A 13,875-nucleotide genomic window follows, 5' to 3' on the forward strand; every position below is an offset into this window, starting at 1 on the left:
TTTATAGGTAAAGTTGATCCAGGGAAAAATCCGATTGCCTCTCGAGGGATCAGGAAGGAATTTTTTCCCCTGCCGTAGCAAATTGGGCCATGCTCTGCTGGGGTTTTTTGCCTTCCTCTGGATCAGCTGTGGGTGTAGAATTGGGTATGTTGGGTTGTGCGATACTTTGTTTATTTGATTTGTGGTTGGACTGGATGGACTTCTGTCTTTTTCAACCTGGCTACCCATGTATCCTACCATAACTCCTTGCTATCGTTGCAGGCACGCATCCTGGCATAACTCCTTACAATCGTTGCAGGCTCGCATCCTGGCATAACTCTTTGCAATCGCTGCAAGCACCTATCCTGGCATGACTCCTTACAACTATGGCAAGCACGCATCCTGGGGAACTCCTTGCAGTCGTTGCAGGCACGCATCCTAGCATTACATCTTGCAATCGTTGCAAGCACGCATCTTGGCATAACAGCTAAGCAATCATTGCAGGCACGTATCCTGGCATAACTTCTTACAATCATGGCAAGCACGTATCCTGGTGTAACTCCTTGCAATCGTGGCAGGCACGCGTCCTAGCATAACATCTTGCAATCGTTGCAAGCACGCATCTTGGCATTACATCTTGCAATCGTTGCAAGCACGCATCCAAACACACGTTCAAGCACAACTCCTGCAGTCTTCGCAAAGCACATGCGGCAACACGAATTTCTCAGAGTCACTACGAACACATCTCCAGTGACAAACTCCCGTGCCATTGTCGCAAGCACATGTTTAAACACAACTTTTGCAATCGTGCCAAGGCTCGCGACTTAGCATAACTTCTTGCAATCATTCTTTTGCTAGCACATTCTCAGTGGCCCACAAACTGGCTACACGTTGTTTTCAGCAGCACTTAATTGGCCACTTGTCTTCTGTGGCTTTTCTTACAAGCCATTCACCGTTCCCTGTCTGTTATCTCTCCCTTAGGACAGTTGAGTTCAACTTCCGTCCTGCACCGGGATCGTGTTGACACACGCAACTGGCTTCTTCTTGTTACACAGTCAGGCTATACCTAGCCAGCGTTCAGCATTTCTTATCATTACAGGACTCGGAGAGCCATCTGTCTTTACGGCCCATACAGTAAGATCCCCACTACGAGGCATCTAGAGGCATCAGCCCATAGCCAACGGCATACACTCGCCCATCACGTCTGCCATCTTTAGGGACACATAAAATCCTCGCACATTCCCCAGTCTGGTCGTCCAAGCGGCCATCTACCGGGCCCTTGGTGGTTTTCACGGCCTACCCAGTTTTTCGTTAGTAGCACTGGCAGCCAAGTTCTACACAGACACCACCTGACGAATGGTCAAAATCTACAATACGGGCCATCCCCCAGGGTCAATCTTTATGTCACGCCTCCTGGTCTCCCTCTCACGGACGCAGGACCCCGCTTAGATCCTTAATTTAGATGCCGTAGCATTAGCAGTCCTATCTATGTCGGAAGGTTCCTTACTGCATGGATTGGTATAGCGATGTTTATACCATCTACGATGCCCTGTCACCCCTGGTAGTGACGGATGCCGCAGCCTCCACAGGCTTCGCTGCAATTTTTGGCCACCACTGGCTTACAGAACCATGGCATCAGGGATACTCCTAAACCCCGGGTTTACCTGGACTTCCTCCCTCTTCAAGTTATACCCGGTCATGACAGCCTCTCGACTCTGGGGTCATGTCAAGACAGGACAGGCCATGGCGTTCACCACCGACAACTGGGCCGAGGTTGATCTTGTTGATGAAGCTAGGTCAGGACCGCTCTCGGTTAGGTCCTTCTACGCAGCCTACACCTCGACCCCAGTCCATAACGTGGTCACTCTTTAGTATTTGAGCACCCTTGGCAGCATGTTGGCCTGGGTCCCAAGTCACGTCATTGAGAGACTAAGCAGTTGGAACCCTGCCTACCTCGCCCAGTACATCCCCAATCCTCGTGCGGAAGTGGCACAAGCATTCACCAAACTCGCTCATCTAACTAAGCTAAAACGAATAAAACTACACCCCTACCTGAATGTTTTTGCCCCCTTATTTTGGTATACCGACCATCAGACCAGGGCACACTTCAGGTCCATTTCATGTTGTTAATCCTATGGTAAAGTATATTGGTTCATATCCGTATCGGCCATAGGGCTTCGACCATAAATATATATATATATATATATATATATATATATATATATATATATACGATATTGTCAAAAGTATTGGTACACCTGCCTTTACAGGTACATGAATGAACTTTAATGGTATCCCAGTCTTATGCCCTGTACACACGATCAGACTTTCCGACAACAAAACTGTGGAATTTTGTCTGAAGGGCGTTGGCTCAAACTTGTCTTGCATACACACGGCCACACAAATGTTGGCCAACAATTACGAACGTAGTGATGTACTACGTGGTTTTTCAGCTCTTTAGCGCCACCCTTTGGGCTCCTTCTGCTAATCTGGTGTCGGTAGAAGTTTGGCGAGTGTTGATTCACGCTTTTCATTTTGCGCTTTTCTTTTCGTGTTTTTTTTTTTTATTTAGCACTTTTCAGTTAGTTTCTGAAGGGCCATTCGTCAACTAGACGTGTTGCAGAATCGGAGGAGATAACGTCTTATTTATTATTGGGCTGGGAGTTATGGCTTTGGCATTAATTTTTTTGGTTGAATAATAATGATGATTTGATTTGTTATATTTTCTATATTTTTGGATGCATAGAACGCACTTTTTGCTTAAGTTCTATTGGCAGATATCATGTCTAATTTTATTTGTTTTCTTTTTTTAATGCAGAATAAAAACAATTGTGTAGAATAATACTTGGCTGTGTGTTTTACTTCAAATGATAGTTTGGGAGTCGGTGGTTACATTAAAAAAAAAAAATACAATGTAACATTGACAAGGGACACCAACATAGTTGTATCTTTGATCTTAAAAACTCCGGGATAATGGGGCTGTGGTAACTTGCCCCAAATAAAAAATAAAAATAAAACATAATAATATTATTCTTGATATCACTAGAAAAAAAAAATCCTTTGAGAATTAGTTTTGCGATAACTCCGTATCACCAGCAAAGCAGCTTCATTATTATCCCATTATATATAAGAGAATTGTGCGCTCATAATTTGCCGTGTCACCAATTCTCCATTACGAGCGCGAGTTTACAAGACCGACCACTTCCGGCTCCTCCTTGCTTCCGCGCATGCGTGTTTGTACTTTGGACTTTTGTCCGAAGGACTTGTGTACACACGATGGGAAAAATCAGACAAAGACACATTTGTCCATGAAAAATTTGAGACAACAGTTGTCGGACTTACCGTCAACAGCCTGTCATCACACAATTCCCATCGGAAAGTCTGATCGTGCGTACGAAGGCTTTAGTCTGTAGGGTCCAATATTGAGTTGGCTCCGCTCCCTTTGCAGCTATAACAGCTTCAACTCTTCTGGGAAGGCCGCCCACAAGGTTTAGGAGGGTGTCTATGGGGGAACGTTTGAGAATGTTTCAGAAGAGCATTTGTGAGGTCATGCCCTGATGTTGGACGAGAAGGCCCGGCTCGCAGTCTCCGCTCTACTTCATCCCAAAGGCATTCTATTGGGTTGAGGTCAGGAGTCTGTGCAGGCCAGCAAATTTCCTCCACTCCAAGCTCATTCATCCATGTCTTTATGGACCTTGCTTTGTTCACTGGTGAGCAGTCTCCGCTCTAATTCATCCATGTTCTATTAGGTTGAGGTCAGGACAGGCGACTCAAGTTCCTCCACCCCAAACTCGCTCATCCATGTCTTTATGGACCTTGCTTTGTGCACTGGCCCAAATCATTTGGCGGAGGGGCGATTATGGTGTGGGGGTTGTTAGTAAGTAAGTTGGGCTAAGTTCCCATCCTCCGACCCCAATATGCAGCACCTCCTGCCCCCCCACCCATTGAGAGAGGCGGCCCGGTGGGAGAACCAACGGGGGAGAACGCCCGGGTCGATTAGTGGAGCGGCCGCGCTCTGGACTGGACTGTCGCAAAGGACCAGGTTTGGACTGCAGTCTGCCATTTTTGTGAATGTCATTTTGATCAAATTGCACATCGATCGGATAAAAAAAAAAAATGTAACGTGTGTGCGGCCACCACGAGATTTAAAAGTCAACCTCCAATAAATTTCTTTTATGTTTTTACTTTTCCCCATAAAAAAAAAAAAAAAAAAAATGGAACAGAGATGCGATCGACAACTTGCAATCATGTCTTATCTATGGATTGGAATCTACCGCCCTGTGTGTGTGGCATATCGATGGGATGGGGGTTGTTGAATATATGTTAAATATTTCTATCAGAACGGATCGATTGGACAATAAATTGGCAGTGATGGAAGTGTGTATGGCCAGCATTAGTGAAGATTCTATCAGAACGGATTGATTGGACAATAAATTGTCAGTGATTGAAGTGTGTATGGCCAGCATTAGTGAAGTACAGGATTAATGATACAAAACGATACAAAATATCTTTGTGGTGTATAGTAATAATATCCTCTGGATTTCCACTCGTCAGAATTTTCGCCCAATCAATGATTATTATCTGATCGCTTCCCAGAATGGGGAACCCTGATCAGGAAACGTTCAATCTGGTGAAAGAAAAACCACAGAATGACGATCGTTTCTGCGTCACAATCGGGTGATGAAATATTTTTGTTTTTTCAGAGAAAGACGTGAAGTTTCAGATCACTTATCCCGAGTTATCGGCAAATATTACAAAACCTCCTGTGATGCAACCGGCGACAATCTCCATTGTCTGAAACCGAAAAACTGTTATTAATCGTTGTTAACCACTTGCTTACTGGGCACTTAAACCCCCCTCAGTCCCAGACCAATTTTCAGCTTTCAGCGCTGATGCACTTTGAATGACAATTGCGCGGTCATACAACACTGTACCCAAATGAAATTTTTATCATTTTTTTCCCACAAATAGAGCTTTCTTTTGGTGGTATTTAATTGCAGCTCGGAGTTTTATTTTTTGCTAAACAAACCAAAAAAAATGCAAAAAAAAAAAAAAAAAAAAAATCATGTTTAATAGTTTGTTATAAAATTTTGCAAACAGGTCATTTTTCTCCTTCATTGAAGTGCGCTAATGAGGCGGCACTGATAGGCTGCACTGGTGGGCACTGATAGGCTGCACTGGTGGGCATTGATAGGCATAGTTAATGCGGCACTAATAGGCACAGATAAGGTGGCACCGATAGGCACAGATAAGGCTGCACTGATGGGAAAAGATGGGCACAGATAAGATGGCACAGATGGGTGGCATGGATGGGTGGCACGGATGGGTGGCACTAAGGGGCACTGATAGGTATCACTGATAGATGGGACTGATGGGCACTGATAGGTGGCACTGATAGGCGGCTCTAATAGGTGGCACTGCTGGGCACTGATGGGCGGCACTGATGGGCACTGGTAGATGACACTGATGGGCACGGATATGTGGCACTGAGGTGCAGCACCGTTGTTGAGGCAGATTGTGGGCACTGATGGGTGGCACTGTGGGCACTGCTGGGTGGCACTGACGGGGGGCACTTATTTATTAATGAGGTGGCACTGGCAGGGCTGGCCGTGATCAGCTCTTTTTTTTTCTCCTCGCGCTGTCAGCGCAAGGAGGAATAATAGCCGATTACCGGCTCCGTTGTATCACATGATCAGCTGTCATTGGCTGACAGCTGATCACGTGGTAAGGGGTCGGGATCGACCCCTTGCTCTGATCTGTGATCAGGCGAGTCTCATAGACTCGCCGATCACAGAGCGTGCCGCGCGCAAACCCCTCAGGGGGCGCGCAGGCCGCTCGTGCACGGGACGACGTCAATAGACGTGTCCCGGCAAGGAGGTCTGCGCTGTAGCCGTCATTTGGCTATAGCGCGGATCTCTAGTGGTTAAAGGGGAACTCCGAGAAGACACAGGAGACAGCAAATGAATACAGCTCTGTGATCATTGATGCTACTTTTATTTTGGTTCCCTCCCCCCCCCTCCCCCTTATCAACATGATAATGACATTATGAACTGCTTAAGGACCGAGCCTCTTTTTGACATTTGTCGTTTACAAGTTAAAATTATTTTTTTATTTTTATTTTTTGCTAGAAAATTACTTAGAACCCCCAAACATTATATAGTCTTTTTTTTTCAGACACCCTAGGGAATAAAATGGCGGTCGTTGCAATACTTTCTGTCACGCCGTATTTGCACAGCGGTCTTACAAGCGCACTTTTTTTTTTTTTTTTTTAAATATACTTTTTTTTAATTAAAAAATACATTTTCTTTAATTAAAAAAATAAGACAACAGTAAAGTAAGCCCAATTTTTTTTTATATAGTGAAAGATAAAAAGATAATGTTCCGCCAAGTACATTGATACCCAACATGTCACTCTTTAAAATTGCGCCCCGCTCGTGGAATGGTGACAAACTTTTACTCTTAAAAATCTCCATAGGAGAAGTTTAAATTTTTTTTTTTACAGGTTACCAGTTTAGAGTTGCAGAGGAGGTCTGGGGCTAGAATTATCGCTCTCACTCTAACAATCGCGGCGATACCTCACATGTGGGGTTTGAACACCGTTTTCATATGCGGGCGCTACTCCTACTATTTATTTTATTTTTTTCTTATTTATTTTACTTTTTTTTTATTATTTTTTTACATTGACCTTTTAAAAAAAAAATGGTGTCACTTTTATTCCTATTGCAAGGAATGTAAAAATCCCTTGTAATAGAAAAAAAAAAAGCATGACAGGACCTCTTAAATATGAGATCCGGGGGTCAAAAAGATCACAGATCTCAAATTTACACTTTAATGCAATTAAAAAAATAAATAAGTGAAATGTCTTTTAAAAAAAAAAAAAAAATCCTCTTTAAGACCATTGGGCGAAAGTGACGTTTGAGGTCCCTTCCGTCATCCAATGGTATGGCGAGGGGGGCCATTGTTCCCTCACTCAGCTCCAGTCCTCTCAGGGGAAAGGACCGGATCGTCTTCGCTGCTACTGGTGGCTCCGGTAAGCGGGCGGAGACGACCGGAGCGCGGTGGGAGGGGGGAGGGGATACCGAGGAGACCACTTTTTTCTCAAAGAGGACCGACCGCCGTTTCTGAAAATGTCAGGGCTATGCCAGCGATCCGCGGCCGTAGCCCCGGTATTCTACGTCAAAGTCCCGACATACAGCTACAGCGGTTTGCGGTAAGTGGTTAAACATTTCCATTTTCATTACATACTGTCTCATGGTCACTGTGATGTCATCACTGGGTCTCCACCCTTCTCTATGCAATGCAGGCAGATCATGGCTGGTGGGAGGGGCTGGCAGGGTGCTGTACAAAGCTTCCTGAAAACATCACAGGACTCTTCTCGGGAGCCCTCGGTCCTGATGCAAGCAGTGGGCTGGATCATGGGAGGGGTTATGCAAATATCAGAACACCTTAGTGGGTGGGTGTCCATCTGGAGGAGTGGACGTTCCTAGGCAGGCTCTGAAAAGGGGCAAGCGATTGAAGGGAGGAAACATCTAGACAGGGGCGTACTAAGTGGGGGGGGGGGCGGGGGGCGTGCCGCCCCGGGTGCCACACACTGGGGGGGGGGGTCAGGCCAGCGCCCCCCCCCTCCCCTCTCCGCAACTGAAGTGTCAGACAGCGCCGTGAGGAGCCAGAGGCACTGGCAGTGGGCGGCATTGCGGGGGGGGGTGCGAGCAGCACCCGAGTGGAGTGACATCTGCCGGCTCAGTGATCCGGGACCCGGCTCCCCTTCTCTCTGTGGTCGCGTCGCGCTGCCGTTCTGATCAGTCTCGGGCAGCGGCTGTCACTCACAGCTGAGCAGAGTGAAGCCGCCTCCCCCTCCTCCATGCACAGCACTGTGTAGACAAGGAGGGGGAGGCGGCTTCACTCTGCTCGGCTGTGAGTGACAGCCGCTGCCCGAGACTGATCTGAACGGCGCGATGTGAGTCACGTGACTACAGAGAGAAGGGGATTATTGCGCCGGGTCCCGGATTACTGAGCCGACAGGTGACACTCCACTCGGGTGCTGCTCACACCTCCCCCCTGCAATGCTGCTGCCTTGGGCTCCAGGTACACTAGGGGTTCTTTACTGTGGTGGGTCCTGCACTGTAGGGGGGTCCTGCACTGTAGGGGGTCTGCACTGTAGGGGGGGGGGGGTCCTGCACTGTAGGGGGGTCCTGCACTGTAGGGGGGTCCTGCACTGTAGGGGGTCTGCAGGGGGGTCCTGCACTGTAGGGGGGTCCTGCACTGTAGGGGGGTTCTTTACTGTGGTGGGTCCTGCACTGTAGGGGGGTCCTTAACTGTAGGGGGGTCCTGCACTGTAGGGGGTCCTGCACTGTAGGGGGTCTGCACTGTAGGGGGTCTGCACTGTAGGGGGGGTCCTGCACTGTAGAAGGGGTCCTGCACTGTAGAAGGGGTCATGCACTGTAGGGGTCCTGCACTGTAGAGGGGGTCCTGCACTGTAGGGGGGTCCTGCACTGTAGGGGGTCTGCACTGTAGGGGGGTCCTGCACTGTAGAAGGGGTCCTGCACTGTAGGGGGGTCCTGCACTGTAGGGGGGGGTCCTGCACTGTAGGGGGTCCTGCACTGTAGAAGGGGTCCTGCACTGTAGAAGGGGTCCTGTACTGTAGGGGGGTCTGCACTGTAGGGGGGTCTGCACTGTAGAAGGGGTCCTGCACTGTAGAAGGGGTCCTGCACTGTAGGGGGGTCCTGCACTGTAGAAGGGGTCCTGCACTGTAGGGGGGGGGGGTCTGTACTGTAGGGGAAGATTCTGCACTGTAGGGGGGTCTGTACTGTAGGTGAGGATTCTGTACTGTAGGGGAGTCTGTACTGTAGGGGGGTCTGCGCTGTAGGGGGGTGGGTCTGTACTGTAGGAGGGTCTGCACTGTAGGGGGGGGGTCTGCGCTATAGGGTGGAGGGGTCTGTACTGTAGGAGGGTCTGCACTGTAGGGGAGGATTCTGTACTGTAGGGGGGTCTACACTGTAGATGGGGTTCTGTATGGTAGGGAGGGGGGTCTGCACTGTAGGGGATCTGTGTAACATGCAGAGGGTCCAGAGCTGTGAGGGGCTGTGTAATGTAAAGGGGTGCAGAGGTGCAGGGTGCTGTGTAATGTAAAGGGGTCCAGAGGTACAAGGGCTGTGTAATGTAAAGGGGCCCAGAGGTTCAGGGTGCTGTGTAATGTAAAGGGATCCATGGGTACAAGGGCTGTGTAATGTAAAGGGGTCAGGAGGTTCAGGGTGCTATGTTATGTAAAGGGGTCCAGAGGTACAAGAGCTGTGTAATGTAAAGGGGTCCAGAGGTGCAGGCTGCTGTGTAATGTAAAGAGGTCCTTAGGCGCAAGGTCCTGTGTAATGTAAAGGGGTCCAGAGGTGCAGGGCGCTGTGTAATGTAAAGGGGTCAGGAGGTTCAGGGTGCTATGTTATGTAAAGGGGTCCAGTGGTACAAGAGCTGTGTAATGTAAAGGGGTCCAGAGGTGTAGGCTGCTGTGTAATGTAAAGGGGTCCAGAGGTGTAGGCTGCTGTGTAATGTAAAGGGGTCCAGAGGTGCAGGGCGCTGTGTAATGTAAAGGGGTCAGGAGGTTCAGGGTGCTATGTTATGTAAAGGGGTCCAGTGGTACAAGAGCTGTGTAATGTAAAGGGGTCCAGAGGTGCAGGCTGCTGTGTAATGTAAAGGGGTCCAGAGGTGCAGGGGGCTGTGTAATGTAAAGAGGTCCTTAGGTGCAGGGGGCTGTGTAATGTAAAGAGGTCCTTAGGTGCAAGGTCCTGTGTAATGTAAAGGGGTCCAGAGGTGCAGTTGTGGAGAGGGGGGGTACACAGTAGTGACAAAAAGATATTGAAGGATGCAGAGGTATGCAGGGGGCACGGTGGGTGTTTTTACATTTTATGGTGGGGGGGGGGGTGCCAGATATAGGATCCGCCCCGGGTGCCAAATGCTCTAGGTACGCCCCTTCATCTAGATGATGCTGGACGTCCTCCAGCCAGGAAATGAGGGTGGGGCTCTGTCTGACTTGCTGCGGCTTCTAATCCACATTGTGAGAAGCTCACAGTGTGCAGTGCAATCAGAGAAAACCATTTCAGTGCCAGGAATGGGGGGTATTTGTATTAGGAAGGGGGACTTGTGCTTTATCAGGGGAGATTTGGGGAGATTTGTGTTAGGAGGGGGGACTTAGGGGGATTTGCCCTGGGAAGGACTTTTGTTTGGGAGTGGGGGGGAGGGGGGGTTGTGTTAGGAATGGGGAGGAAGATTTGCATTAGTAGGTATGATTGGGGGGATTTGTGCCAGGAGGGGAAATTTGGGGGGATTTGAACTAGGAAGGATTATTGGGGGTATTTGTGCTAAGATGGGGAGATTTGTGCTAAGAGGGAGGATTGGGAGATTTGTGCTAGGATGGGAACATTTGGGGGGATTTTTGCTAGGAGGGATGATGGGGGGGTTGTGCAAGAATGGGTATATTTGGGGTGATTTGTGCTAGGAGGGATGATCAGGGTGATTTGCGCTAGGAGGACTGATTGGGGGGATTTGTCCTAGGAGGGATGATTAGGGGAATTTGTGCAAGGATGGGTAGATTTGGGGGGATTTTTGCTAGGAGGGATAATTGGCGTGATTTGTGCTAGGATGGGGAAATGTTGGGGAATTTGTGCTACATTTGGAGGGATTTGTCCTAGGAGGGAAAATTGGGGGTATTTGTCCTAGGAGGGATGATTGGGGTTACTTGTGCTAGGATGGGGACATTTGGGGGGATTTTTGCTAGGAGGGATGATGGGGGGGGGGGTGGTTGTGTAAGTATGGGGAAATTTGGGGTGATTTGTGCTAGGAGGGACGATTGGGGTGATTTGTGCTAGGAGGGATGATTAGGGGAATTTGTGCAAGGATGGGTAAATTTGGGGAGATTTTTGGTAGGAGGGATGATTGGGGTGATTTGTGCTAGGATGGGGACATTTGGAGGGATTTGTCCTAGGAGGGATGGTTGGGGGGGATCTGTACTAAGATGGGGACATTTGGGGGTATTTGTGCTAGAAGGGATGATTGGGGTGATTTGTGCTAAGATGGGGAGATTTGGGGGTGATTTATGCTAGGATGGGGAAATGTTGGGGGATTTGTGCTAGGATGGTGAAATGTGGGGGTATTTGTCCTAGGAGGGATGATTGGGGTTACTTGTGCTAAGATGGGGACATTTTGGGGGATTTGTGCTAAGAGGGAAGATTGGGGGGATTTGTGCTAGGATGGGGACATTTGGGGGGATTTTTGCTAGGAGGGAGGATTGGGGGGATAGTGCTAAGATGGGAAAATTTGGGGTGATTTAGGCTAGGTGGGGTAATTGGGGGAATTTGTGCTAGGAGGGAAGACTGGGGTGATGTGTGCTAAGATGGGGAGATGTGGGGGGATTTGTGTCAGGAGAGTTTATTGAGGGTATTTGTGCTAGGATGGGGAAGTGTGGGGGTAATTGTGCTAGGATGGGGAAGTGTGGGGATATTTGTGCTAGGATGGGGAAGTGTGGGGGGATTTGTGCCAGGAGGGATGATTATATAATGATTATATATCTTGGGGGGGGGGGAGTTTGGCATCGTCACGCTGGGCACTAGATGTCCCTGACCCGGCATCAGTCTTCTGCTTCTCCTTTCACCGTCCAGTTACAGGGTTGGGTAGGGAACGTGCTGCATAAAAAAAAAACGAGGTTTCCTGCCTTGCTATACAGGGCTGTGCTGTGTGATAGAGCTGTGTAAATCTCAGGACTGGATGGACATAAATGAAAATTCATAGGAAGGAAAGAACAGCTCCTATTATTCTTTTATCTGTTCGCTTTTTAGTTTAGCTTTAAAGGGAGGTGGGGGGAGGGGGGATCCCGCAATGTTTAGGCTGTAAAGGTATGGTCTGTGATCGCCGTACTCACCGTCTTCCCTCCATCCTCATCCGCAAGCAATGTGAACACAAACTCTGAGTCGGATCCTTTGTTGTAATTGGAGACGGCCTCCGATATCAGTTCAGAGTGACCGGCGGCGCGCGCAGCTGGCGGTAACGATGCCGAATCGATGACCGGACCCAAACCTAGTGCCATGAGTGCCCAGAGGACAGCCACCATCTTCACCGTCTCCGCTCTGCACCCGCTATGATGGTCGGCACGGCGAGGCGTCTTGTTTTGTTTGTCGCTCCGGCCCTTCCACTGGTATAAACAAGATCACCTTCCCATTCAGAGCTATCTGAGCGAGACGTCGTCTATGTACCCAACAAAGACACGGAGCTTAGAGATTAACAAAACACACTGATCCCTCACCTGTGCGTGCTTGGCACAGATCTACGCCTGACCCGAAGGGCAGCCATGGGTATGGTGTGTTGGTGAACCAGTTAATGCACAACCACAATACCATCTACAGGAAAGTGTCATCACTAAAGGGCTCATTTACACTTTCTTCAACCTTAACACACATTAAAGCACCTTCATCAATTTAGCACGATTTCATGATTTTTGATGTTTTTTTTATGCTTCTTTGAGCCTTTTTTGAAGCTTTAATGGAGCTTGGCAAATGCCCTGTGTGTGTGTTGATATTCTACTGGGGTACTACTGAGAACCCCAGCTTAGTAGTACCCCATGCAGCAGATCCACAGCTCATTAGCACCCCTGTTCAGCAGATCTAAGGATTTTTAGTGCCCTCCTTCAGCACATCCCCTGCTCTGCCGATGCTCCATTCAGTAGTACCCCCAACATTGCTGATTTCCCACTTAGTAGTAACCCCCAGCTCTGCTGATCCCCCCACTCCATAGTAACCCCCAGCTCAGCTGATTCCCCCAGGAAGGATATTAGAATAGTGGCTTGGTAGTGCTATCTGGAAGGATATTACAATGATGGTGCGGTGGTGCTGTCTGGAAGGATATTAGAATGGTGGTGTGGTGGAACTGTCTAAAAAGATATTAGAATGGTGGTGCGGTGGTGCTTTCTGGAAAGATATTATTAGGATGGTTTGGTGGAACTGTCTGGAAGGATATCAGAATGGTGGTGTGGTGGCACTGTCTGGAAGGTTGTTATAAATGTGGCATGATGGAACTGTCTGGAAGGTTATTAGAATGGTGGGGCAGTGGAGCTGCCTAGAAGGTTATCAGAATGGTGGTGCGGTGGTGCTATCTGGAAGTTATCAGAATGATGCTGTGGTGGAATTGTCTGGAAGGATATTAGAATAGTGGTGCAGTGGAACTATCTGGAAGAATGGTGGGGTGGTGGAACTGTCTGGAAGGATATTAGAATGGTGGTGCAGTGGAACTGTCTGGAAGGATATTAGAATGGTGGTGCAGTGGAACTGTCTGGAAGGATATTAGAATGGTGGTGCAGTGGAACTGTCTGGAAGGATATTAGAATGGTGGTGCAGTGGAACTGTCTGGAAGGATATTAGAATGGTGGTGCAGTGGAACTGTCTGGAAGGATATTAGAATGGTGGTGCAGTGGAACTGTCTGGAAGGATATTAGAATGGTGGTGTGATGGAACTGTCTGGAAGGATATTAGAATGGTGGTGCAGTGGAACTGTCTGGAAGGATGTTAGAATGATGTGTGGTGGAACTGTCTGGAAGGATGTTAGAATGATGTGTGGTGGAACTGTCTGGAAGGATGTTAGAATGATGTGTGGTGGAACTGTCTGGAAGGATGTTAGAATGATGTGTGGTAGAACTGTCTGGAAGGGTGTTAGAATGATGTGTGGTGGAACTGTCTGGAAGGGTGTTAGAATGGTGTGTAGTTGGAACTTTCTGGCAGGATATTAGAATGGTGGTGTGGTCTGGAAGGGTGCAGTGGCGCTATCTGGAAGGATATTAGAGTGGTGTGTAATGGAACTGCCTGGAAGGATATTAGAAGGGTGGTGCAGTGGAGCTGCCTGGAAGGATATTCGAATGGTGTG

The 13,875-nt window shown here is 48.4% G+C and overlaps 1 protein-coding gene across 1 annotated transcript in view; it reads right to left on the reverse strand.

The window, feature by feature from the left end:
• The window catches only part of LOC143997764 (uncharacterized), a 34,150-nt gene extending 21,861 nt beyond the window's left edge, over nt 1–12,289 (reverse strand). The window contains exon 1 of the mRNA XM_077493553.1: nt 11,885–12,289. Coding sequence (XP_077349679.1) covers nt 11,885–12,073 — 189 coding nt within the window. The 5' untranslated portion in view covers nt 12,074–12,289. The remainder of the gene's footprint in view (nt 1–11,884) is intronic.
• Between the last annotated feature and the right edge of the window lie 1,586 nt (nt 12,290–13,875).

The sequence above is a fragment of the Lithobates pipiens genome, unplaced genomic scaffold (genome assembly GCF_037356315.1).
Source record: "Lithobates pipiens isolate NorthernLeopardFrog02 unplaced genomic scaffold, aLitPip1_a1.2 Scaffold_19, whole genome shotgun sequence".
Lineage (NCBI taxonomy): Eukaryota > Metazoa > Chordata > Amphibia > Anura > Ranidae > Lithobates > Lithobates pipiens.